Below are 27,053 nucleotides of genomic sequence, written 5' to 3' on the forward strand. Positions count from 1 at the left end.
TGTTACCAAGATCCTTTGCTCCATACACATCAAAATAAAAAAATTCTGTTACCTTCTGTAAAATGCCAGTGCTAGTTTCTCTGCCATAGTTGAGATAATACTTGAGCTTGCCCTCGTGTATCTCCAGGGCCACAAAGTCAGTAACCCCCTGGACAACAGTGTTGGGGGAGGGGCCCTGGTACAACAACAGGCCCCGGGACTGCTTGGTAGTAAATCTCAGCCTTATTGTTGTGTTGCCACACGAGTTGATGCCCTGGTGTGTTGTCCATCCATATCTAATGCTTGCAGATCTTTTCTCACAGAAAGGTCCATACACTTGGGGCTGATCAATGGCACACTGACATTTGCCCGTGACTGTGCAGCTGCCCTCCAGGCACACCTGCTGCTGCTCCAGGCTGTAGGCTGACCGCCACAGGTTAGAACTGCTGCTGCTGTCCAGGTCGCATGACTGGCGGGGTGGGGCGGGGCAACCACAACGGGCCTCGGTCAAAGCTGTTACACCAACAAATGTTGTTCTAAAGCCAAGCAAATAAAGTTATTGATGCTAATACCATATATATTGGGATGTGTGATATGTAAAACAAAAACAATGAAAACAATTTTTCCTTGGCTACATACAGCTACACAGATATCCTGTTACTTTGAACTGAGTAAGAAATATACAAAAATAAACTTTATTTTCCTATTGGTCATGACTGCTGTGGGTTGATTCTCTATCTCCAGTTTGTTATAGCAAGCTCCATCACATTTAGCCTGACATCAGGGAATCATTCAAATAACTGCACATTAATCTATAATACAAAGTAGAACCACTTAACCGACTTTTACTCTTCAGGAAATATAGATACTAGTAGTGGTTTATTAAAAATTGAATAAAATTAAAGTTATTTGATGATTACTCCTGCCTTATCACTGAGAGATCTCTCAATAAGACACTCGTCAATATTGATCATGACAATATTGAAATCCATCTGTCTCTCCAGGTCTGTCTTCCTCCTGGCCACACTCAGTTCCATCCTTTCAGGGGCATAGTACGGAGATCCATGGGCTGAGAACCTTACATCTGTACCCTGCAACACAAACAAAATTTAATAAAAGTAAACCAAAGTTTAAGTTGGCCAACGAATAAGATAATGTGGTTAGATGTTACAAAAATATTAATTACAAAACATTTATCCCAAGCAATGCAACTATTTATAGCTGACTCATTATGCAAATGAAATGAAAAAATAACTACTATAATCTGAACATTTTCTAACCAAAAATATGCCCAGATGTTTTCCTATTGGCTGATTTAGAGAGCAAGTATCTAGAGATTATATCTATTGTCAGTAGAAAAATCACCTTTTTATCTGGCAGATCTGCGGGCAGCAGTGTGAACACATCCACCACAGATGCATTCAGATATCCACGCAGCAGCTTTGTCAGCTGCTGGCGGCCGTCAGCACTCAAGCTGCCGCCAGAGAGAAACTTTTCAGGTGGCACATCAATTCTAAATAGACAAGAAATTAAATAGGTAAGTTAGGTTAGGTAATATGGGTACTGGGTATCTTTTATAGAATAACATTAGCAGCCAAGAAAATCATATTTCACAGACAAAGAAAGTATATTATAGAGTAGCTTTGCTACTGAAAAGTGGAATAAAGTAATTATCTATATTGAAGTAATAGATATATAGAATACATGGGATAATGTGTCATAATATCCACATATTTTATATATCCATTGTTGTGGTGTGTATACCTAATGCTACCACTTTTCTTGACAGCCTCTGCAGAAATCTTTTTAACTGTGACAGTGACATTAGCAGGCACAGCTCGCTGTCCCCGGGACACATCATCCACCTCGAACTCCATGTGGTATGTCTGAATAGATTTAAATGTCAGGGATCATAAAGGGATAAGACAATGGATAATAAATCATACATAAAAGTAACAGGATCTGTGTCTGTCTGTCTTGAAGGATCTTGGGCAGGTTTACATATTTAGGGGGGAGGGCACCGCAATCATCCCTAGAAAAGAATAACTTTCCACCTCAATTTTAATTTTAGAAAGGATTTTTTTTGAAGCAGGAAAATAAAATCTTGTGCAGAATCTGTTTTTATTTTATCATATTTTATTTCTGTGTGTTTTAATCCAGGGATCTAAAGCGATAGGACAATTGCCATAAAATTGATGTACATCTACAATGATGATATTCAATATTACCCCTTGTGTAGATTAAAGTTAGTAGTGGAAACGTTCTGACACTCAACTCAATGAACCAACCAATGAGAATCCAATACCTAAAAGTTTTACCTTAATTTCTTCATCAAGTTTGATTCCCTCCTTCATGGAGATAATTCCAGTACTTGGATCCAGGGAAAAGTCCGGGTACCTGGAGGCATCCTGCCAATAATAATTATTATAGTATTATAGACACCTTTCTGCGGATAGTAAAGTGAAATAATGGCTCAGAACTGCTTCTAATCCAGTTCTCCTCAGAAATGGTGTTTTATTACCTATATAAAACAAGGATATCCATTAAGTAGGAAAGCACAAAAAATCGTGGATTTAAAATTTATTTGTTAAAATCAAGAATAGATTTATTGGAGAAAGTTGCTACAAAACCTTATTATATTTTGTATGATGAATATAAATACAAACCTTAAATCTAAAAGTTTTATCTGGCAGGTCCCAATCGTCTGGGTCATCTACAAAGACTCTGCCAATCTTTGTGGTGGGTGCCCGGCCCTCGTAGTTGTATACAAATATCTCACTAGAACCTGATATCCATAATATTATATCATCCATTATATTAAACTAAATATTACAAAGAGTATACATTATTTAATAAGTATATATGCAAGAACTTTTGTTTAATGAAACCTTCCAAATTTTTAACATTTACAAAACGGTCTGCTTTATTGCATCAAGATCCATGACAGATCTATATAGAAAATAAATGTCTATAAATGAGCTCAAGTCCATTATATTATCCACAAACAAGTTTAGGCCAGGCATCTAAAGGGATATGACAATGGCCAATAATTTGATGTACATCCCCAATGATGACAAGACAAAATTTTCCCTTATGTAGATTACAATTAGTGGTTGAAACGTTTTGACACTCTACTAAATAAACAAACCAATCAAAATTTAGTAAAAGTTGCCAAAGTTGTTAAGCCAACGAATATGAGAATGTTATTATATAAATTCAATGTTGATGTTCATCAAATTGTCACCAATTCTCTTATCCATTTAGATCCAGGGAAGGAGGGGACATTGGACTGTTTATTACACTAGTCTCCAAAGTCTTGTAATAACGTTTTCTTATTTGTTAGCTTAACAACCTTGGGAACTTTTACTGAATTTTGATTGGTTGGTTCATTTGGTTAAGTGTCAAAGCGTTTCAACCACTAATTGTAATCTACAGCAGAAGTAATTTTGTGCTTCATCATTGGGGATGTACAGTACACCCATGTATGGGCCATTTTTTATCCAAGGATTTATACAGAATTGTTATGGAATCAATTTATAAACAGCTTTCCGCAGATAGCAAAGTGAAATGATTCACTTTTTAGAGTACATGATAATCCAGGGTAGGTAGGATCCTAGTAATAATAAATCCATTTTTCTTCAAAATTGTAAAAATATTAAATTTTATAACCATGAACCTACCTGATCTCAAAATTTGCTCAATCAATAATTGTAATTTTGTGTATCACATCATTGGGGATGTGGTACCGGCCATTGTCTTATCTTATCCCCTAAGTTTATGTTCTAAGATAGAGCAGATATGCCCCTAGAGACACTTAAGAAAGGGGGGGGGGGGGTGAGTCAACCCTACTCTTTCTATATCAGTTTTTGAAAAAAACATTTTTTCTATGTGAGGGTTATTTTTTCCTATGTACGGTTTCTCTTAGTAAGGTTTATATACCCAAATAGAAAGTATATAAACCTACCCTGGTCCTATAGAAAGCTTCACTGCATAGGTTACTGAGATCCTTTGCTACAAACACACACACACACATAGAAAGACAGACATTCTGTTACTTTAATATAGTCCATATAGAACTGATTGTTGAAAAGTTTGGACAATAATTTTGGTTTGGTAAGTGGTATAACGTGTTTTAGGTTATTTTAAACTTTTCATTTTTTGTATCAGTCTAACTGTCAACGTGGTCTAATGGATTTCAGACTGGTGCATACATTAGGCATTAGATGGACTTGTATATATTAGGGTGAAAATGTATTGAGGTACTACTATATGTTGGCAGAGGCCACTATCTGCAGGTTAATTTTGATTAAATTGTCTTTTTTATATATTGAAATTGATTTGTCATGCATTTAGGGTCTTGAATCTATCACCTTCTAACCTAATATTGTGTGTAGGATGATAAGTTTGAGTTTTGTATTGGTTGGGTATAACGAATCCTTGCGGGAGATTTCTTTACTAATATATAGAGCCGGTTATTTTGGTCTGGAATAGCTGGGGTTAAATCCTCAATAGATATTGCAGAGTATTAGACTGCTACAAAATGTGATTTTATGTATTTAGACAATTCTTTTTATTGGCTTAAAATGATAAGCTATATGAAGTATATACAAAAAAAACTTTATTTAATTTTTTTTTTTAATTTTAAATTTTCCACTTGTGTTTTCTCTCTCTCTTTCTTTTTTTATTCTCCCTCTCTTTCTTTTTTTATTCTCTTTCTTTCTCTCTCTCTCAGACTGTCCCTTTTCTTCCCTACCTCCCCCTTATTCATTTTATTAACTGATTTCAAAAATTCTAATTTTACCTTAAAAATATCAATAATTAAAAGGAGAGGTTGCGTGATTTTTAGACGCATTTTTAACCCTCTGCTGACGGATAAGATAATACTTTCCTTGTAAAAGTTGTATAAGTAAAACTTGACACACAGCTAATTAACTCTTGGGAGAAGCCATGCTGAAAAGTACAACGCTCAGAATTAAAAAACATGACGGCTATTTCATTGCAAAGTCGATCCAGATTTAAAGGTTAATTTTTAACGCATTTTTACCCCTCTGCTTACGGATAAAATGATTCTTTCCCTGTTAAAGTTGTGTCAATAAAACTTAACACACAGCTAATAAACTCTTAGGATAAGCCATGCTGAAAAGTACAACGCTCAGAATTGAAAAACACGTCAGATATTTCATTGCAAAGTTGACCCACTTTTAAAGGTTAATTTTGAAAGGTTTGGTGATTAATTTTAGACGTATTTTTAAATCTATGCTTATGGATAAAATAACTCTTTCCCTGTTACAGTTGTATTAATAAAATTTGACAAATAGCTAATCAAATTTTGGGAGAAGATTTGTTTCAGGTTAAATAAACAAAAAACTACACCCATAGAAAAAAAAGTTAAAAACCAGACTCCTCTTTCTGCCCTCCCCCCCTACTCTCTCTCTTTACCTCCTTCCCCCCCCCCCTTTTTATCTCTCCTTCTATTACACGTCGCTTCGCTCCGGTTAAAGACACATAAACTACACCCAAAGAAAAAAACAGTTAAAAACCAGACTCCTCTTACTGTCTCTCTCTACTTCACGCCCCCCCCCCTTCTCTCTCCCTCCTTACCCCCCCTCTCTCTCTCCTTCTATTACATGTCGCTTCGCTCAGGTTAAAGACACTTAAACTACACCCATGGAAAAAAACCAGACTCCTCTTCCTGTCTCACTTAGAAATTGCCAGAATAAAATCAATCAATCAATCTCTCTATTTATCTATCTATCTAACTATCTACTATGGCACGTTATGGCTGATGTACAGGCCCCTCTACCTTCCATCAATACTCTAGTTGTTACCTGGGTATATCCATCAATACTCTAGTTGTTACCTGGGTATATCCATCAATACTCTAGTTGTAACCTGGGTATATCCATCAATACTCTAGTTGTGACCTGGGTATATCCATCAATACTCTAGTTGTTACCTGGGTATATCCATCAATACTCTAGTTGTTACCTGGGTATATCCATCAATACTCTAGTTGTAACCTGGGTATATCCATCAATACTCTAGTTGTAACCTGGGTATATCCATCAATACTCTAGTTGTTACCTGGGTATATCCATCCATACTCCAATTGTTACCTGGGTATATCCATCAATACTCTAGTTGTTACCTGGGTATATCCATCAATACTCTAGTTGTAAACTGGGTATTTCAATACTATAATTGTTACCTGGGTAATAAATACTGTATTTGTTACCTGGGTAATGAGAAAAATCAATAAATTTTTAAGGATTAGACTTTATGTCAATGGAAGGATTGGACTTTAGAAATTACAAAAAAGAATCAATCAATCAATTTTAAGGATTAGGCTTTATGTCAATTGAAGGATTGGACTTTAGAAATTACAAAAAATCTATCAATCAATCAATTTTTAAGGATTAGTCTTTATGTCAATTAAAGGATTGGAGTTTAGAAATTACAAAAAATCAATCGATCAATCAATCAATTTAGGATTAAGCTGTATGTCAATTGAAGAATTGGACTTTAGAAATTACAAAAAAAATTAATCAATCAATCAATTTTAAGGATTGGGCTTTATGTCAATTGAAGGATTGGACTTCAGAAATTACAAAAAAATCAATCAATCAAACAATTTTTAAGGATTTGGCTTTTTGTCAATTAAAGGATTGGACTTTAGAAATTACAAAAAATCAATCAATCAAACAATTTTAAGGATTAGACTTTATGTCAATTGAAGGATTGGACTTTAGAAATTACAAAAAAATCAATCAATCAATAAATTTTTAAGGATTAGGCTTTGTGTCAATTGAAGGATTGGACTTTACAAATTACAAAAAAATCAATCAATCAATCAATCAATTTTTAAGGATTAGGCTTTAAATCAATTGAAGGATTGGACTTTAGAAATTATAAAAAAAAATCAATCAATCAATCAATTTTTAAGGATTAGGCTTTAAATCAATTGAAGGATTGGACTTTAGAAATTACAAAAAATCAATCAATCAATTTTAAGGATTGGGCTTTATGTCAATTGAAGGATTGGACTTTAAATACTGTATTTATTACCTGGGTAATGAGAAAAATCAATCAATCAATCAATTTTTAAGGATTAGGCTTTATGTCAATTGAAGGATTGGACTTTAGAAATTGCAAAAAAAATCAATCAATCAATCAATTTTTAAGAATAAGGCTTTATGTCAATTGAAGGATTGGACTTTAGAAATTACAAAAATCAAATAATCAATCAATTTTAAGGATTGGGCTTTATGTCAATTGAAGGATTGGACTTTAAATACTGTATTTGTTACCCGGGTAATGAGAAAAATCATTCAATCAATCTATTTTTAAGGATTAGGCTTTATGTCAATTGAAGGATTGGACTTTAGAAATTGGAAAAAATATCAATCAATCAATCAATTTTTAAGAATAAGGCTTTATGTCAATTGAAGGATTGGACTTTAGAAAGTGCAAAAATCAATCAATCAATCAATTTTAAGGATTGAGCTGTATGTCAATTGAAGGATTGGACTTTAGAAATTACAAAAATCAATCAATCCATCAATTTTAAGGATTGAGCTGTATGTCAATTCAAGGATTGGGCTTTGAAATTACAAGAAAAGTCCTTAAATCAATCAGTTTTTATGGATTTGACTTTAGAAATTACAAAAAAATCAATCAATTTTTAAGGATTATACTTCATGTCAATTGAAGGATTGGACTTTAGAAGTTACAAAAAAATCAATCAATCAATCAATTTTTAAGGATTGGGCTTCCTGTCAATTGAAGGATTGGACTTTAAATACTGTATTTTTTACCTGGGTAATGAGAAAAATCATTTAATCAATCAATTTTTAAGCATTAGGCTTTATGTCAATTGAAGGATTGTACTTTAGAAGTTACAAAAAAATCAATCAATCAACTTTTAAGGATTAGGCTTTATGTCAATTGAAGGATTGGAACAAAAAATCGATTAATCAATTGATCAATCAATCTTTTAAGAAATGGGCTAAGAAATTACAAGAAAATCATTTAATCAATAAATTTTTAAGGATTGGGCTTTAAAATTACAAGAAAAATCAATCAATCTTAAAGATTGAGCTTTATGTCAATTGAAGGATGGGACTTTAGAAATAACAAAAAATCAATCTATTAATCAATTTTTAAGTATTAGGCTTAGAAATCGTAAGAAAAAAACAAGCAATCAAACCCTTTTTTAAGGATTGAGCTTTGAAATTACAAGAAAAACATAGTTAATCAAAGGATCAGGCTTAGAAATTATGAAAAGAAAAAAATCAATCAATCAATCAGTTTTCTAAGTAATGGGCTCTAATATTACAAGAAAGAAACAATCAACCAATCAATTTTTAAGGATTGGGCTTAGAAATTACAAAGAAAAATAATCAATCAATTTTTAAGGATTGGACTCTGCCAATTTAAGGATAAGGCTATAGAAATTACAATATAAATCAATCAACCAATCAAAAACGGATATGCCGCCAATTTAGACTTAAATGGGAGGAGTGAGGGGGGGGGGGCGGGCTAAAGCTATGTTAGGGTGCCGCCAAATACCGGATTTGCCGCTAATTTAGACATGGAAATATATTCAACCAAACATGTCACATGACTGCACATAAAGTGATACATATATGTTATTTTGAAATATAATATCAAACAATTATTTATAAACTATAATTTATTGCTATGAAAATAAAAAAAATGCACAGTAAAATTTATCTAGATGAAGGCCTAGAAGAGAATAATGGATGTAATGAATATTAAATATATAGAAAACTAACTATTTTACAAGAATAGATCATTATTGTATCAAAATATAGTGATTTTGATTATTTAGCTTCATTTTTACAAATTTTCTACTTTTTAAGGAATTAAAAGGGTCATTTTTTTGCATAATTCCACAAATTTTAGTGTTGGGTTGTAGTCAAATACTCTTTTTAAGTCAAAGTGTTTTTAATTATAACCAAATGTATATAAATATGAAATGATCCATAGTTAACAACAGTTTGACTTAACAAGAGCATTTGACTACAAACCAACACCCAACTTTACATGAATACACGAAAAAAATGACCCTCTTTTTTTATATATAAAGGCACTTTGGAAGTCTGTACTGTATAATAATCAACAATTTTCATTTTTAACACAGGGGGGGGGGGGATGTTAGATAATTCTCGTAACATAAAGAGCTGTAAAAAGTTTTTGTTTTATTAAATAACATTCTATATTGCAACAAAAATGTCATGTTAGCAATTCTAAAATTTAGCATAAATTATGCAAATTATCAAACATTATGCTAAATAATTTAAATTACAATGTTTTAGAGAAATAAAAGCTAAAATATTTGATCAAACCAATGGAATGTTTATTGCTCTGATATTACAATAATCTATCCACACACACCCCCCCCCCCCCCCATCTTTTTACATTTTTCAAAACATAATTTTGTATTTTTTTGGTTAATAAAAGCTCAGCATTGAAAAAAAAAGAAGAAATATTACATCAAACATAAACAGACAACCTTTTATAAAAATTGAATTAAAGAATGGATTGGATAGGTATGTGTTGTTTTCCTTGTAAAGGATTAACATTCCACACACCCATCCCTCCCTATTTCTATTATATCATCATCCAGGGATCTCAAGGGATAAGACAATGGACGTTAAACCATTCCCCAATGATGATAAAGAAAATTATAACCATTGTAGATTCTGTTTGAAAAGTTTGGACACTATTGGTTTGGAACCAACCAATGCATATTTAAAGCTTTAAAGCTATAAGAATTAAAATAACATGGTTGTTATAACTTTGGATACCAGCATAGTTTACAGTCCAATGTCCTCTCCCTCCCCCTGGCTATATCAGAATATATATAAACTACTGTATTAGACATAGACTTTTGAGATCTTTAACAAGAACAAAACTAATTTAAGCAAAGGAGAGTATAAAAGTATAAAATAATATTTACAAATGTGTATAATAATAATATAATATGGTACATAATCATATGATCTAATACAGAGCTCTGTACTAGATATGCATGGATGGAATAAGGTTTCTTAATTATCACTAATTATCTCTTGTGTGTGTGTGTGTGTATGTTATTATGTCCTTATGGCAGATATATACATACATACAGAGAATATAACTAGAAGTGTAGTGGTGGTGGTAGGACTAAATATTACTCAACACCAAGATTCAGATCCTGGCTGTTGTTGTTGTTGTTGTTGTACTACATGATCATGATAGTCATGATAGCCCAGATTATTCTCTCCTGTCTCGGAACTACTGCTATCTGTCTCTGTCTCACGTCCATACATGTCTGCCAGCTTCTTGAAGCGTGGCCCAAAATTGTGCAGGTATTCAAACTCCAGATCCTGATCAGCCTCGCTGCCAGAGTTGAGGCTGGATAAGCTGGAGCCAGTGCCAGAGTTACCATCACCTTCATAAGCATAATGCCGGAGATCATCATAGGGCGTGGCTTCTGGATCCTGGTCAACTTTGTCCTTAGTCTCATCCAGAAAGTGGCCGACTCCAGGTAACTCCTGCTGCTGGTGCTGCTGTTGTTTGTCCACTGCTGGTGGCAGGTATTGTCCATTTAATGTCATATGTCCATATCCATTCTCCTGTACTTGTGTTGTACCACTGCGCAGACGCAGGACTGACAGATCATAGCCAGTACCATCTCCCTCACCTCCTCCCTCGTCATCATAGTTGATAATATTCTCTCTGATGTCGCAGTCAATGTCCTTGTCGCTGTAGGGCACCCTCCTCCTCCTGTACACTGTGAGCACACACATGGCCGTCAGAATGATGGCCAATATCGCCAGGATTATCAGCAGAAAGTTGAGGTTCATGCCAGTGGCCTCCACGGCCAATACATACTCCATGGAGCAGCCATCCTAAAGTAAATATTTAGGATAAATGGATAATAATTATGGTAGGGTATATAGGACATTAACAAGATTAGTTTTCATGAAAACTGATGCCATTTAACTCCCAAGGACAGCCATAGAAACCCCATACAGTGTCAACCAACGAAAATTGGACAAGTTAAGTCAAACTTTTTAGAAACCACTGTTTTAGAGGTCCCAAAAGTAACCTACAAATGACCAGAATGCATTGAAAAGTAAAATACATTTTCTTTTTAAAAAGTCATTTAGAAGTAATACACAGACAATCGTATTGGGTTTGCATTAAATGATAAGAAAGCATAGATAATTGTTGAAAAAGTAAAACTTTGTTCTTGTGCATTTTTTGTTTTGTTGACTGCACTGATAATGGTACCTGGTACTGCTCGCCATCTGCTGGTGTACCCAGACTGATCCACAGCGGGCTGCCATCATTCTCTGACACCTGCAGGTCACGCAGACAACCAGCAAAACTGTCACCAGCTGGCAGTGTCTCCCTGGCAACCTTGAGCTCAGCTGCCAGGTCCCGCAGCCGGTCCTTGCCAAAGTAAAGTCCTCCAACCTGTAGTGGACCATTGGAATTCATGTACTGGGCTTTCCCACGTGGACGAGAGGCCTGCAAAACAAAATAAAGATAGGTTTAGATTCCCATAACTATAGGGAATGTTGTACCATTTTAAAATAACAAAAATGTTCCAACAAAAAAATAAAAATCTTCGAATTTTTATGAAATGGTTTACAAAAATAAAAACATCCAATAATGCTAATGCTAATCTTTCTAGTGCTCCGTGAAAAATATTATTTATTCAATACTGTGCTTCTCCAACTTATGGATATAATTGTCCCTGTTAAAAGTGAAGCTTTTCCAAATTTTGAGTCAGTCTGTTTTAGAATTGTCCTATCATTTTGAAACTTGTTGACTGCGTACAGCATACCTGAAGCTGACAATCCTGGATACTTGGAAGACAGTCTCCATTATCCAGGATGAGATGGACAGTAGAATTACTCCAGGAGAACTCCACACTATGCTCCACACCATCAGAGACAATCTTAATATTCAGGATATTAATATGTATAGTTTATGTTAAGATATGCCCCTAGAGGCACTTGTTATTGTATGTGAGCGACTTTTTCTTTACAATGTACAGTTTCTCTTAGTAGGGTAGAAATACCCTCCCCCCTCCAAAAAAATAGTTATAACCCTTCACTGGACCTATAGAAAGCTTCACTGCAAATGTTACCAAGATCCTTTGCTCCATACACATCAAAATAAAAAAATTCTGTTACCTTCTGTAAAATGCCAGTGCTAGTTTCTCTGCCATAGTTGAGATAATACTTGAGCTTGCCCTCGTGTATCTCCAGGGCCACAAAGTCAGTAACCCCCTGGACAACAGTGTTGGGGGAGGGGCCCTGGTACAACAACAGGCCCCGGGACTGCTTGGTAGTAAATCTCAGCCTTATTGTTGTGTTGCCACACGAGTTGATGCCCTGGTGTGTTGTCCATCCATATCTAATGCTTGCAGATCTTTTCTCACAGAAAGGTCCATACACTTGGGGCTGATCAATGGCACACTGACATTTGCCCGTGACTGTGCAGCTGCCCTCCAGGCACACCTGCTGCTGCTCCAGGCTGTAGGCTGACCGCCACAGATTAGAACTGCTGCTGCTGTCCAGGTCGCATGACTGGCGGGGTGGGGCGGGGCAACCACAACGGGCCTCGGTCAAAGCTGTTACACCAACAAATGTTGTTCTAAAGCCAAGCAAATAAAGTTATTGATGCTAATACCATATATGTATATTGGGATGTGTGATATGTAAAACACAAACAATGAAAACAATTTCTCCTTGGCTACTACACACAGCTACACAGATACAAAAAAAGATACAAAAATAAACTTTATTTTCCTATTGGTCATGACTGCTGTGGGTTGATTCTCTATCTCCAGTTTGTTATAGCATGCTCCATCACATTTAGCCTGACATCAGGGAATCATTCAAATAACTACACATTAATCTATAATACACACACCTCACCCGAAGGCGTGTTATGTTAGAAAAAAACCCCCGCCGAAACGGTTTACACAGGATGTACTGGGACCTCATGGTGGTTTCAGAACATGCTTTCCCTAAATTGAGTTAGTAGCTTCCCATAGTAGAAAATTTTAAAATTACTTTTGGTGATCAAATTTTACTTTTAGTTCTAGACTACCTTCACCTAACCTGCTTTATTGTCTTATTTTACCTTTCATTTTTATCATGCAAATTCGCTCACATTACAGTTGAAATGGCAGGTATTGGAGCTTTCTAAAAAGGTCTCTAACATTTTTCTAGCTCTAATACTTTTTGAGATATCTTATTTCAAAGTATTGCTGAAAATCATCTTTTACACAGCAAAATGTTGAAATATAAAATTAGTTATTTTAGAGTAAATTACAAGTATCTTCATTTAAATTTCTCTAATATTGCTCCAAATTGACCAAATTGGACAGTTAAGGTGCCTAAAACTATCTACATTCAATGGACAATCCAAATCCACACTTTTTGAGACTTTATAAGTCAACCGGAGAATGCTAAAATGTAATATCAAAAAAACAAATTTAATTTAATTTTAATTATAAATCACTTTTAAGTCATTTTTAATAATGTAAAAGGTGTTTTAAGTTAATAGAAACTCCTAATTAATTTTGATTTATGATTTTACAAATCACAGTACTAGTTTAAAGTACCTAATAGTGTATATTAACAAAAAAAAAATGTGGCCTAAGAATAAATTTTGTCTTTTATTATATATGAGATCATTTATGAAAGTCTTTTAATTACTATGTTTTCTTAGTTAAGGTGTCAAAAAATAATTTTGTTTCATAAGGTTATAAGAAATTTAAAAGGCCAATAAACTATTCTTAAAAAAAATTACTAGAATTAGTAGATTACATTTGTAAACTGCTTGGAAATGCTTAAAATTCTAACCAATTTTTGGTTTATTTTCTATGATTATGTCTATTTTTTTTACGATATGTTTCTATTTGTTCAAAATATCAGATGATTGTGTTTTATTGGCTTTCTAATTACATAGTGACAACTTTATACACCATAACTTACCTTAAAATCCTTGCTAAAGTCCATTATATTTCAATTTATTTTAAGAAAACAGGAAATATATTTTCCTTTAGCATTATCAAAAATCACTTCAGTATGCTCCTGTTGGCTTATATAGTCTTAAAAAGTATGTATTTGGATTTTCCATTGAATGTAGATAGTTTTAGGCACCTTAACTGTCCAATTTGGAGCAATATTACAGAGATTTAGATGAAGATACTTGTAATTTTCTCTAAAATAACTAATATTATATTTCAACTTTTTGCTGTGTAAAAGATGATTTTCAGCAATACTTTGAAATAAGATATCTCAAAAAGTATTAGAGCTAGAAAAATGTTAGAGACCTTTTTAGAAAGCTCCAATATCTGTCATTTCAACTGTAATGTGAGCGAATTTGCATGATAAAAATGAAAGGCAAAATAAGACAATAAAGCAGGTTAGGTGAAGGTAGTCTAAAAATAAAAGTAAAAATTTGATCACCAAAAGTAATTTTAAAATTTTCTACTATGGGAAGCTACTAACTCAATTTAGGGAAAGCATGTTCTGAAACCACCATGAGGTCCCAGTACATCCTGTGTAAACCGTTTCTGCGGGGGGGTTTTTCTTACCTAACACATCTTCAGGTGGGGTGTGTACAAAGTAGAACCCCTGAACCGACTTTTACTCTTCAGGAAATATAGATACTAGTAGTGGTTTATTAAAAATTGAATAAAATTAAAGTTATTTGATGATTACTCCTGCCTTATCACTGAGTGATCTCTCAATAAGACACTCGTCAATATTGATCATGACAATATTGAAATCCATCTGTCTCTCTAGGTCTGTCTTCCTCCTGGCCACACTCAGTTCCATCCTTTCAGGGGCATAGTACGGAGATCCATGGGCTGAGAACCTTACATCTGTACCCTGCAACACAAACAAAATTTAATAAAAGTAAACCAAAGTTTAAGTTGGCCAACGAATAAGATAATGTGGTTAGATGTTACAAAAATATTAATTACAAAACCTTTATCCTAAGCAATACAACTATTTATAGCTGACTCATTGTGCAAATGAAATGAAAAAATAACTCCCTTAACTACTAGAATCCGAACATTTTCTAACCAAAAATATTTCGTTTTCCTATTGGCTGATCTAGAGAGCAAGTATCTAGAGATTATATCTATTGTCAGTAGAAAAATCACCTTTTTATCTGGCAGATCTGCGGGCAGCAGTGTGAACACATCCACCACAGATGCATTCAGATATCCACGCAGCAGCTTTGTCAGCTGCTGGCGGCCGTCAGCACTCAAGCTGCCGCCAGAAAGAAACTTTTCAGGTGGTACATCAATTCTAAATAGACAAGAAATTAAATAGGTAAGTTAGGTTAGGTAAAATGGGTACTGGGTATCTTTTATAGAATAACATTAGCAGCCAAGAAAATCATATTTCACAGACAAAGAAAGTATATTATAGAGTAGCTTTGCTACTGAAAAGTGGAATAAAGTAATTATCTATATTGAATATTTATTGTGGTCATAATATCCACATATTTTATATATCCATTGTTGGTGTGTGTATACCTAATGCTACCACTTTTCTTGACAGCCTCTGCAGAAATCTTTTTAACTGTGACAGTGACATTAGCAGGCACAGCTCGCTGTCCCCGGGACACATCATCCACCTCGAACTCCATGTGGTATGTCTGAATAGATTTAAATGTCAGGGATCATAAAGGGATAAGACAATGGATAATAAATCATACATAAAAGTAACAGGATCTGTGTCTGTCTGTCTTGTGTTGCAAACCACTGAACTGAGGTGAGATAGTTCTCATTTAAAGTAAAGCTTCTCATAGGGCATGGGAAGGTTTATATATTTAGGGGGGAGGGCACCGCAACCCACCCAAGAGAAATCATCCCTAGAAAAGAATAACTTTCCACCTCAATTTGAATTTTAGAAATGATTTTTTTTGCAGCACGAAAATGAAATCTTGTGCAGAATCTGTTTTTATTTCATCATATTTTATTTCTGTGTGTTTTAATCCAGGGATCTAAAGCGATAGGACAATTGCCATAAAATTAATGTACATCTACAATGATGATATTCAATATTACCCCTTGTGTAGATTAAAGTTAGTAGTGGAAACGTTCTGACACTCAACTCAATGAACCAACCAATGAGAATCCAATACCTAAAAGTTTTACCTTAATTTCTTCATCAAGTTTGATTCCCTCCTTCATGGAGATAATTCCAGTATTTGGATCCAGGGAAAAGTCCGGGTACCTGGAGGCATCCTGCCAATAATAATTATTATAGTATTATAGACACCTTTCTGCGGATAGTAAAGTGAAATAATGGCTCAGAACTGCTTCTAATCCAGTTCTCCTCAGAAATGGTGTTTTATTACCTATATAAAACAAGGATATCCATTAAGTAGGAAAGCACAAAAAATCGTGGATTTAAAATTTATTTGTTAAAATCAAGAATAGATTTATTGGAGAAAGTTAAGACAAAACCTTATTATATTTTGTATGATGAATATAAATACAAACCTTAAATCTAAAAGTTTTATCTGGCAGGTCCCAATCGTCTGGGTCATCCACAAAGACTCTGCCAATCTTTGTGGTGGGTGCCCGGCCCTCGTAGTTGTATACAAATATCTCACTAGAACCTGTTATCCATAATATTATATCATCCATTATATTAAACTAAATATTACAAAGAGTATACATTATTTAATAAGTATATATGCGAGAACTTTTGTTTAATGAAACCTTCCAAATTTTTAACATTTACAAAACGGTCTGCTTTATTGCATCAAGATCCATGACAGATCTATATAGAAAATAAATGTCTATAAATGAGCTCAAGTCCATTATATTATCCACAAACAAGTTTAGGCCAGGAATCTAAAGGGATAAGACTATGGCCAATAATTTGATGTACATCCCCAATGATGACAAGACAAAATTTTCCCTTATGTAGATTACAATTAGTGGATGAAACCTTTTGACACTTAACTAAATGATCAAACAAATCAAAATTAAGTAAAAGTTTCCAATGTTGTTAAGCCACCGAATATGAGAACATTATTATATAAATTCAATGTTGCTGTTCATCTATTTGCCATTCATTGTCTTATCCCTTCAGATAAAGGGAGGAAGGGGACATTGGACTGTTTATTACACTAGTCTCCAAAGTCTTGTAATAACTTTTTCTTATTTGTTAGCTTAACAACCGTGGAAACTTTTACTGAATTTTGATTGGTTGGTTCATTTGGTTAAGTGTCAAAGCGTTTCAACCACTAATTGTAATCTACAGCAGAAGTAATTTTGTGTTTCATCATTGGGGATGTACAGTACACCCATGTATTAGCCATTTTTTATCCAAGGATTTATACAGAATTGTTATCGAATCAAATTATAGACAGCTTTCCGCGGATAGAAAAGTGAAACAATAGCTCAAAACCGGTTCTTATCCGGCGGATATTAATCTGGATTGGATTATGTTGGTAATATATTCCTGGCGCCATATCATTGTCATTCTTGTCTCCAATGATCAGGGTCAACAAACTGATGCCTGCTTTACCCTAAAAATAAAAAGAAAAAAGGTTTATTTTAAATAAAAACATAGATGCCAACATCCAATCAACTACAAATTGTAACCTACAGAAGGGGAAATTTTATGTATCATTATTGGGGATGTACAATGTATTGTCTTATCACTTTAGATCCCTGATAGGAACCTATTATAAAAATAATATCGGGTCGGTGATATTTCAGAATATTTAAACACAAGACGACGACATTCATTTCTCGTAAATTTACGGGGCATTTTTCGCACAAGATGACCTTTTAGTTGAATCCAACCATACAACTTCTCCGGGTTGTGTAAGAAGGGATATTATTGATTGGTTTTGATACTTAAAAGTCATGTACATAATATCTGTACAACCCTTACTTAAGCTCCTCTGCGGAGAGCGTCATTCATTAGAGTGATTTAATTTGGGACACCTGCCATATTTGGCGAGGATTAGGTAATTAAGAGTAGCTCCCAAGAGAAAGCAGGTCAGGTACTTGAGCGTAAAGCTTAATCTAGCCCTAGTGGCTATACAAAAGTGTCTTGTCATTTTCCGTGACTTCTTAGGTCCTAACACTAAGAAACAATTGCTACACACACACATACAAATGCCATTTACTCACCTGGTTATCGGCAATTCTGATGGGGACAGAATAGGTTTTCTGCGCCTCCCTATCAAAAAATTTCTTGGTGACAAGAACATATTTTCCTCCCCCCTGGGACTTCACGTCAAACTTGGATTTAAAATCAGCACTTGCTTGAGGGTCAATTCTAGAAAAAAAAACAAGGATGACAACATCTATAAGAAGCGAGGCACAACAAAGTTAAGGATGGTGGACAAGCGGACATATGTGGAGAAAATGTTCAATGGTCATTAGGGCGGGTCGATTTTGGAATTTCACATTAGTAGACATTTGCAAGGGTTACTGGGCCAATATAAAACCCTGTGAATTTTGAAAGAGGTTTTTTAATCCAATAACAACGGGCGCGCGGAGGGTATAAAATGTGCCCGCCCCCTTATAAAACCAAAAATTTAAATTCCTTCAAACACAGGCATGTTGCATATCAAAATGACCGCATTGAAATGCTGATTACAGATCTGAAAACCGTTTTGAAAAATATTGATTCAGTCCGAAATAATTTTCAAATAACCTACCAAAATGAACAATTTTGACTAAATCATCTGTTTTTAGGTACTTAATGAGATATTATTCGAACTAGGAGCAATATTTTTCAAAACGGTTTCCAGATTCGTAATCAGCATTTCAATGCGGTCATTTTGATATGCAACATGCCTGTGTTTGAAGGAATTCAAATTTTTGGTTTTATAAGGGGGTGGGTACTTTTTATACCCCCCGCGCGCCGGCAGCCATAAGAGCCAAGTCACTTTTGAAACTTGAATGGGTTTTATCATACATATATATGACTTCCACAACTTATGATAACAGTAAAATCTAAAAAAAGGGGGAAATGGGCCCACCCTAATGGTCATAAAAAAAATTAAGAAAACCACCATAATTAAAAACATAAGTTTGTTGTATAACTGACAATCAGACAAACAATTAAATTACCCCCCCCCCCCTCTAAGAAAACAAAGCCTAAAACCACAATAAAACCAGTAGGTATATTCCCTAAGAAGCACAACCTAACCGTTTCATTCAGAAAGAAGTTACCAAGATCTTAAGTTTCGGACAAAAAGAAATAATGAAGATTTTAAAAATTTACCCAAATGTGAAGGGTGGTCCATTGGCGTCTGTGTCTTTGTCTGTTGCAAACAACTCTCCAACATCACCTAAATATATATATAAAGAGAACCTAAGGACATTATCTGCTTGTAATTGGTTGCAATACTCTAACACCCACGGGCCACTAGTGAATATTAGGTAAAGTAACATCCAACAGACAACTAACACTTTGATTACACGATCTTACCGTGCATAGTAATGGGTTGCACATGTTTATGGGCCTAGGCATTCCCCCTACTCTAACTTTTAATGTCGCGCACATGACATAGTAGCAGTAGGAACGTCTTTAGTTATGACGCAGTGTCGGTCCGAGATTCAAAAACACGAGTTTGTATTTACCTGGATCAGTATTCTCATACCATACAAGTCCATCAGGCATATCCAGGGTGGGAGCATTGTCATTCACATCCTCCAAGGTGATAATACACTCAACAAAGTGTTCCCGACCCTTTGGACCTCCATTTTCATCCTGAGAAATGAAAATTTATAATTTAAGTGAAACAGGGGTGTATATTCTACAAATCTGACCCTGCTAAAGGACGGGGGGAATAAAAAAATATGTTGCAGGGAAAAATGTAAAAACTAAGAGAAATGAAAACATGGGAGGGGGGATAATATGAATAAAATTAAGAGGTCTGTAAATATTTTTCCATGTTTTCTCCTTCCTTGCTAGAAAAAAAAACTAGGATGGGAAAAAATGAAAGGATCATGGAAAGAAAACGAAGTTGCCGGTTTCATCGTATTTTCACAGTAGCTTTTGAAGGGTTATTTTAGGTTAAGTAAAAGTTAATTTTTGCCCCGCAGGGTTAGAAAATATGCCCCGCAGGGCTAGAGCCCCCCGCAGGGGCTAGAAATAGGAGAAAGGCTACTGTGAAAAAACGACGAAACCGGAAACTTCGTTTTCTTTCCATGATCCAAATGAAAATATTGCATCAGGGGAAAAAAATGATTTTGTGCAGAATATACACCCATATGACAACATCCATAAAAGCTAAGCTTGTTAAGACAAACTAAAAATATAATTAAAATTCAACATTTTATTGGACGGAAGTCAAAGCGCATAATTAATGATATGGACTTTTTCCCGTGTTGATTTAACTAAAGAGATGCTTTGCTTATCATAGCATTGTGTCTAATTTTCATATTAACCAATATTTTAAAAATGAAGTTCTTAGAAAATTATATTATACGATAAAGTTGCTTTGGGTACCAGTATTGCTTACAATCCAATTTCCCCTCCCTCTCTGAATTATAAGAAATACAAAAACATAGATATGATATCCCTCTTGGGGGTCATACAGACAAACGGACGGTCAGACATACATGCAGACAGACATCATGTTACTTTTATATAAGAATGAGCTAATACTGGAATGAGTGTTTGTCTTTGCAAATACAAAGATATGATATGTTGGAGACACTTTTTAGTGGTCAAGCAGATAGACAGACAGACATACATACAGATAGATAGACATACATACATACAGACATATAGACATATACAAGGATAAGCTATGAAAGGTGTTCTACCTTTTAAAATACAAAGAAATGATATGTTGGAGATCATTCTTGGGGGTCATACAGACAGACAGTAAGACATACAGACAGACAGACATACATACATACGGATATACAGACAAACATACAGACAGACATACATCATGTTACTTTTATATAAGGATAAGCTAATCCTTGCATAAGCATAAGTAGGTATGACTACTTTACCTTTGCAAATACAAAGATATGATATGTGGGAGATCCTTCTGGTGGGTCGCGGTCCAGTGCCTTCACAACTCTGCAGATAAAAAATAATAAATATTTCTATTTCATTTTTGGACTAAGGACTAAGTGAGCGAGAAAAAAAGATAGAGTGGATTTTATTTGAATTTTGTTATTCAAAATTGGAACATTTTTTAATTCTTAAACGGATAACGCCAAAAAAAATTTTTTATTTCCTAAATTGATGAGCCAATGAATAAGAAAATGTTAAAAAAAACTTTGGAAACAAGTAAAATAAAAAGCTCAATGTCCCCTCCCTCCCTAGAAGTAGGACTAACCTGAAATATCCCTGGTTGTCGATGCTGAAATGGTCAGCAAAATCATTGGTCTTGTCCAGGAAGTAGGTGATGTTCTGCGGAGCTGTTCTGTCCTCAATATCTGGGTCCCAAGCAACCACTCTGTAAGCAAATGCATATAATTAAAGTATTGTTTCTAGAACACTACCTTGGAGCACTCCCAATTTTTTAGATTTTTTCCCCGATTTAACCAGTTAAAACCAGACTTTTCAATTGTCCGCAGACTTATCTAGAAAAACATGTAAAATGTTCCTGATAACAAATATCTCCAAAAATCTTGAACTAGAAGGCTGCTAACGGCCAAAACCGTGGTTTTGCTAGCACAGAATTATAATTTGGAATAGTCATTAGGTAATCAAAATGGTGTATCCTCTTCAGATTTTTTTTCAATTTTAAATTTTGGTAACCCCCCCCCCCCCTATGATTCTGGTCGCGACTCTCGGCCCCCTGGTCTTTCTAGCCTTGGGCGCTCGGCCCCCTAGCATATAACCTAACCAAATTGTACAAAAAAAAAAAAAATTTCCTCCTAGTTCAATATCCCCCCTACCACTAATTTTGTTTGAAAAACAATAATGAAGTGGCAGTAAAAAATCAAATATTACAGCTATAGATTGGAATTTAAGCATTTTACTTTAAAGAGAATCAGTTTTCTTTATCATATGTTTACTTTAACAAAATGTAAACAATGCACGGTAAAGTTGTACACTTATAGACAGCCATAAACGAAAGATCCAGAAAAATATAGAATGCATTATAAAATGATCCAGGTTTTTCAAAGATATAAGTAAAGTACTATACTGGTCATAGAACACTACCATGAGGGACACCCAATTCAAGTAAAGTCCCCAAAATTGTTAAGCAATTGAAAAATACAAAAAGGCTAATATAAAACTTTGGGTACTAGTGTAACAAACAGCCCAATGTTCTTCCTTACTAGTAGCACTAAAAAACCATTAGTTACCTAAGAATTGCCCCAGAGGGAACATCATTCTCCTTGATGGTAGCTCTGTACTCCTGCTCCTCAAACTCTGGCCTCATGTCGTTCACATTCAGCACATCAATGTGGACAGTTGTGTCGTTGCTAAAGGCTCCGTCATACGCCTGCAGTAATAAGTTATTAAATAAAACAAAAAATTTTCTAATATTGAAAAAAAATCTTCCAAATAAAATAGAAAAATCGTTGAATTATTGGTCAATTTAAGTTCAAAGATTTTTTTCATTGTAAAAATTAATTTTTAAAAATATTTTAAGGAACTTGAATATCAAAAATTAAATCTTGAATATCTTTTTTCACAGATTGAATTTCAAAAATCGGTCTGACAGTTTTTCCAAAGTCGGTAAGATCTATTAAATAAAAAAGGTTTGAAACCGATAGAACAATTCTTTACACTAAAACATATTTTTTCTCACGTTTTTTCCCATGCTTTAATATTTTTTCCCACGGTAAATAAAGGATAAATTACCTGTACTATGAGAGTATACTCCTTTATCTTTTCATAATCCAATTCCTTGGCAACTCGAATTATGCCAGTCTTTTCCTCAATCCTAAATTAATGGATATATTATTACTTGGATGTTGCACCTGATTTTCATGTACTTTTTATACTCATTCATTGGGTTGTTTATTACACTAGTCCAGAGTTATATACTAATGTTTTCTTATTCGTTAGCTTAACAACCTTTTATTGAATTTTAAATAGGTTGGTTCATTAAGTTGAATGTTCAAATATTTCAACCACTAATTGCAATCTACGCGAGGAATAATTTTGTGTATCATCATTGGGGATGTATTTTTTATCGGTCATTGTATTTTAACCGATAATGTAGGGATATTAGGGATAAGACAATGACCGAAAAATTGATGTACATCCTCAATAATGACACAAAAATACCCCTTCTGTAAATTACAACTATTGGTGGAAGTCTTTGACTGTACACTAAACTTAATGAACCAACTGAAAGGTTCCCAATAAACGTTCTTATTAAACTAGTGTAAAAAACAGCCCAATATATAATCAGGTATTGTGGCCATAACCACGAGAAAACTCACTTGAAAGCCAGGTCCAAGTTTCCATTCTTTATTGAGTATGAGATGACACTGGCCTCCTTGTCCTCGTCCTTGGCTCTCACCTCGATCACCTTGGACCCGATGTCGGCGTCCTCGGGAACTTCTGGCCGGTACATCTACAAGAAAAAAAAAACATTTTTAGTCCAGCAGACACTAAAGTTAATGAAATAACCAATCAAAATTCCTTACATTCTCCAAAGTAGTTAAACCAACGAATTGGACCGCAGCCATACTGAAAAATCATGTATAGCATCGTATTATAGTATTACAAATTATTTTATATTAATATTCGTGGAAAATTGTTTGTAATACTAAGGTACACATGTTTTTTACATTATAGCTAGGAACTGGTTCTAATCTATCGGATATTCATCGGTTTTGAAGCGACACTGAAATCAGGGTCTAGGGAATGCCTCTCCGACCAACAGAACTAGTAAAATCACGAAACCTCTTGGCGTTTTCAAGGTTCTGGATATTAATCGTACTATAGACAGCTTTCCGGTTCTAATCTAGAGGATATCAATCCTTTTTAAAGCAAAACTGGAATAGTTGTTTATTGCATCGTATTTTAAACAGCTTTCCGCGGATATAAATATGTAATTATAAGATTAACACCAGTTTTGTTAGCCCCAAGATGCCGAAGGCACGGGATAACAAAACTAGTTCTACTAAGTTTTTATGAAGATATCTTACAAGCCAGGGATAACACAATGGACTATAAAGAGGGTTAAATTTTCGTGTATTTTGTTTGTAAAGTTGTGTGTTACCGGTTAGTCAAATGCGCTTGTTAAGTCAAACTGTTCTAAATTATGGACCATTTCATATATATGCATTTGGTAATAATATAGATACCCAGGAATAAGGTATGGCTATGAAGCGAAATAAATATAAAATAATATTTGGGGGGCAGATGTAAAGGTCGTCAATTCTACTCTGTGTTGCCCCCACAAAGCCAGCTAAAAATCTGGAATAAGTTTCTTGATTTTTCGGATTAATTTTGTTGTTGGTTTAAGCTGATAGATATTAAAATACCTGTTTGGGAAAGTATGGAGGGTTGTCATTCTTGTCCTTGATTACAATCTTGAATCTGTATGGAGTGCGGTTAGGGGCCCCGTTGTTGAGTATAGCACTGGGGGCACCATCCTCTGCTATCACCTCCAGCGCATAGTATGACTTCTCCTCCCTAAACACATCAATATTTATTTGGGTTGGGCTGGCTATCCGATTTGGCCGGATATCCAGCCATTTTCAATATCCGGCCGGATATAGGATATTGAAACTATCCTGATACCGGATATCTGGCTGATTTATAACGCCGGATATCCGGCATTAGCCAGATATCCTGCCTGATTCCGGTTATAAACGGCTTTCCGTACAATTCTAAGATTAAAGCCTGAGGCACGGGATAAAAAAACTTGTTTTAATCTTATAATTGTACATTTTTATATTCGTAGAAAGCTGGATATAATACGATGCTAGACATAGTTTTTTCGTATTGATGAGAACCGGTTCCTATCCACCGGATTCGAATGAATATGAGAAACAGTTTTCCGCTGTAGAAAACTGGATATAATATGATGCTAGACATAGTTTTTTCGTATGGTGGATGAGAACCGGTTCTAATCCACCGAATTAGAATCGGTTTCGAATGAATCAACTGTAATTACCTGTCAAACTCGACTCTAGTTGTAATAACTCCTGTATCTTCATTAATAGCAAACATGTCCATTAGATCCTTGTCTTTGTCACTAATTCGGAACTTCACCCTGCAAAAATAAACATTAGAGAGAACCTAGATATTAGGGTTAGGAATCCGTCTAATTTTGGGACCGGATTCAGATTCTTACATGAATCCGTCCGAAAATAATTTTTGTTACGGATTCTGGATTTCGGATTTTTAAAAATAAATTAAGCAATTAAATTTTTCCAGTGAGATACTGAGAAGAATCTAAAGCTGTGTTTTTTTCAAATTTTTTCCTATTTCTTGGTGGTAAAGGGGGGGGGGGGCGGGTGCACAGCGGTCTAAGGCCGGACATTTCGCCAAAAATCAACTTCGGAGTTTCTCTAAATTAATAAATTATTTTGAAAATATATACCCTATCTCATATAAAACAGAAGAGTTTTTGTCTTTTTAACTATTGGTTGATGAATTATGAACTTTGAAACATGAAGGTTAAGGATTATTTTCACGTCATGAATTTTACCTTTTGAATTTTCACCATCTCTGGAAAAAATATTTTTTTTCAGTGTTACATTGATACAATGAAGTTTTTTTACCTATTTATATTTATAATACTACATGATCTATTAGGAAACTGGGGTTTAAAAATTTTTTTTTACTTTTTTCATCCATTTTTATGTTGTTTTTGAAAAATTTGCATGTCATTTCTTAAATATTTTTGCCAAAAATTTTAGCAATAATTTTCAGTTTTTTAAGTTTTTCACCAAACACCGGGCCCCGCAACATACCAAACCATATATTATTCTTAATATACAGGTATAATGCCATAGTTTGATGTTTAGTTTAGGTTGTTGCAGGGCCCGGTTTCTTGCAAATTTTAACTTTAATTTAAGGGGCCAAACTCTAAAATTACAATACAAGAAGAAAAAATTGTTGCAATTTTTTTTTCTTTTCATTGTTAATTTTAATTTCTGATGCATTTAAACTGCCCATAAAGTGCCTACGATAAATTAAGAGACTTTAAGAGATATAAAATGAATGTTTTAATCTTTTTAAGGGGGGGGGGGGGTGTTTAATGCATCCTTTTCGTAATCAATGTGCAAATGGCACTTAGAATCCGAATTTTGTTATAAAACTTCTCATGAATATTCCTAGGTAGGTCTATTTTCCCTAAATCAAACAAAAAGTTGGAAAAGTAATGGCTAACGGCTGGTGGCTCAGCCGTTTAGCAGTTTTTTTGCCATATTCAGGGCAAATCCATCATTTAATACATGGGAAACAACTTCTTGAAACATAATTTTGCTATAATTGATGTTAAATGTTACCAATAGCCATTTTAAGAATTTCTTGTACCAGCTGCTCAACGGCTAGAACTAGCGGAAACGGCTGGGATTGGCCAAGAGTATGATGTGTAGATAGGGCTTGTGTCGTGTCTAGCTAGGGGTAGGTTTTTATGGGTGTTAAGCTCAAAAATACTTCCAAAAATAGTGGGGGCCCATCCATATGGCAGCTGGGAAACGGCTTCTGCTCAGCTGTTAGCCATTTTATAAGACTATTTAATGATATTTTTTATCAATAACAATTTCGGTAAATTTAACTTCTTTCATTAATACCCATTTCTAATTAATTTTACTAGATATATTAATAATTTTTTTAATTTCTAGATTTAGCTGTTAAACAGCTAAAAACATTACTATATAGATTAAGTATTATTACTTATCTAAGAGAAAATAACTTCGTAAAAAAGGGTGAAGAAACTTGAATTAGTTGTATCAAATGTATGTTGCACAAGGTTGGTGATTGGGCATTTACCTTTATATAATCATTTCTACAGTAATATTTATTAATGCTTCAAGGTTTTTCAATGTTTTATTGCTATAAAACATCGAATTTAGGCTCTTTTACAATTAAGAAATTATTATG

At 34.4% G+C, this 27,053-nt stretch overlaps 1 protein-coding gene across 3 annotated transcripts in view; it reads right to left on the reverse strand.

Annotated features, from left to right (window-relative positions):
* Positions 1 to 27,053, reverse strand: part of LOC145307403 (DE-cadherin-like) — a 61,372-nt gene that overhangs the window by 2,944 nt on the left and 31,375 nt on the right. The window contains exons 15-35 of one of the 3 annotated variants that reach the window (XM_080149827.1): positions 25,117 to 25,215; positions 24,482 to 24,632; positions 23,432 to 23,565; positions 22,845 to 22,926; positions 22,343 to 22,482; positions 21,364 to 21,483; positions 21,032 to 21,101; positions 19,646 to 19,775; positions 19,287 to 19,353; positions 18,185 to 18,332; positions 17,504 to 17,571; positions 16,535 to 16,652; positions 16,187 to 16,276; positions 15,563 to 15,684; positions 15,185 to 15,332; positions 14,742 to 14,906; positions 12,810 to 12,880; positions 12,192 to 12,654; positions 11,840 to 11,953; positions 11,281 to 11,520; positions 9,159 to 10,895 (exon numbers count right to left, since the gene is read on the reverse strand). In XM_080149827.1, coding sequence (XP_080005953.1) covers positions 10,179 to 10,895; positions 11,281 to 11,520; positions 11,840 to 11,953; positions 12,192 to 12,654; positions 12,810 to 12,880; positions 14,742 to 14,906; positions 15,185 to 15,332; positions 15,563 to 15,684; positions 16,187 to 16,276; positions 16,535 to 16,652; positions 17,504 to 17,571; positions 18,185 to 18,332; positions 19,287 to 19,353; positions 19,646 to 19,775; positions 21,032 to 21,101; positions 21,364 to 21,483; positions 22,343 to 22,482; positions 22,845 to 22,926; positions 23,432 to 23,565; positions 24,482 to 24,632; positions 25,117 to 25,215 — 3,457 coding nt within the window. In that variant the 3' untranslated portion in view covers positions 9,159 to 10,178. Of the gene's footprint in view, positions 1 to 52; positions 516 to 682; positions 754 to 905; positions 1,071 to 1,344; positions 1,493 to 1,743; positions 1,866 to 2,297; positions 2,388 to 2,645; positions 2,764 to 9,158; positions 10,896 to 11,280; positions 11,521 to 11,839; positions 11,954 to 12,191; positions 12,655 to 12,809; positions 12,881 to 14,741; positions 14,907 to 15,184; positions 15,333 to 15,562; positions 15,685 to 16,186; positions 16,277 to 16,534; positions 16,653 to 17,503; positions 17,572 to 18,184; positions 18,333 to 19,286; positions 19,354 to 19,645; positions 19,776 to 21,031; positions 21,102 to 21,363; positions 21,484 to 22,342; positions 22,483 to 22,844; positions 22,927 to 23,431; positions 23,566 to 24,481; positions 24,633 to 25,116; positions 25,216 to 27,053 lie in introns of those variants that run through there. The other 2 variants (XM_080149826.1, XM_080149825.1) reach the window with 2 other exon arrangements.

The sequence above is a fragment of the Acartia tonsa genome, chromosome 15 (assembly GCF_053477335.1).
Source record: "Acartia tonsa isolate MP-2025a chromosome 15, ASM5347733v1, whole genome shotgun sequence".
Lineage (NCBI taxonomy): Eukaryota > Metazoa > Arthropoda > Copepoda > Calanoida > Acartiidae > Acartia > Acartia tonsa.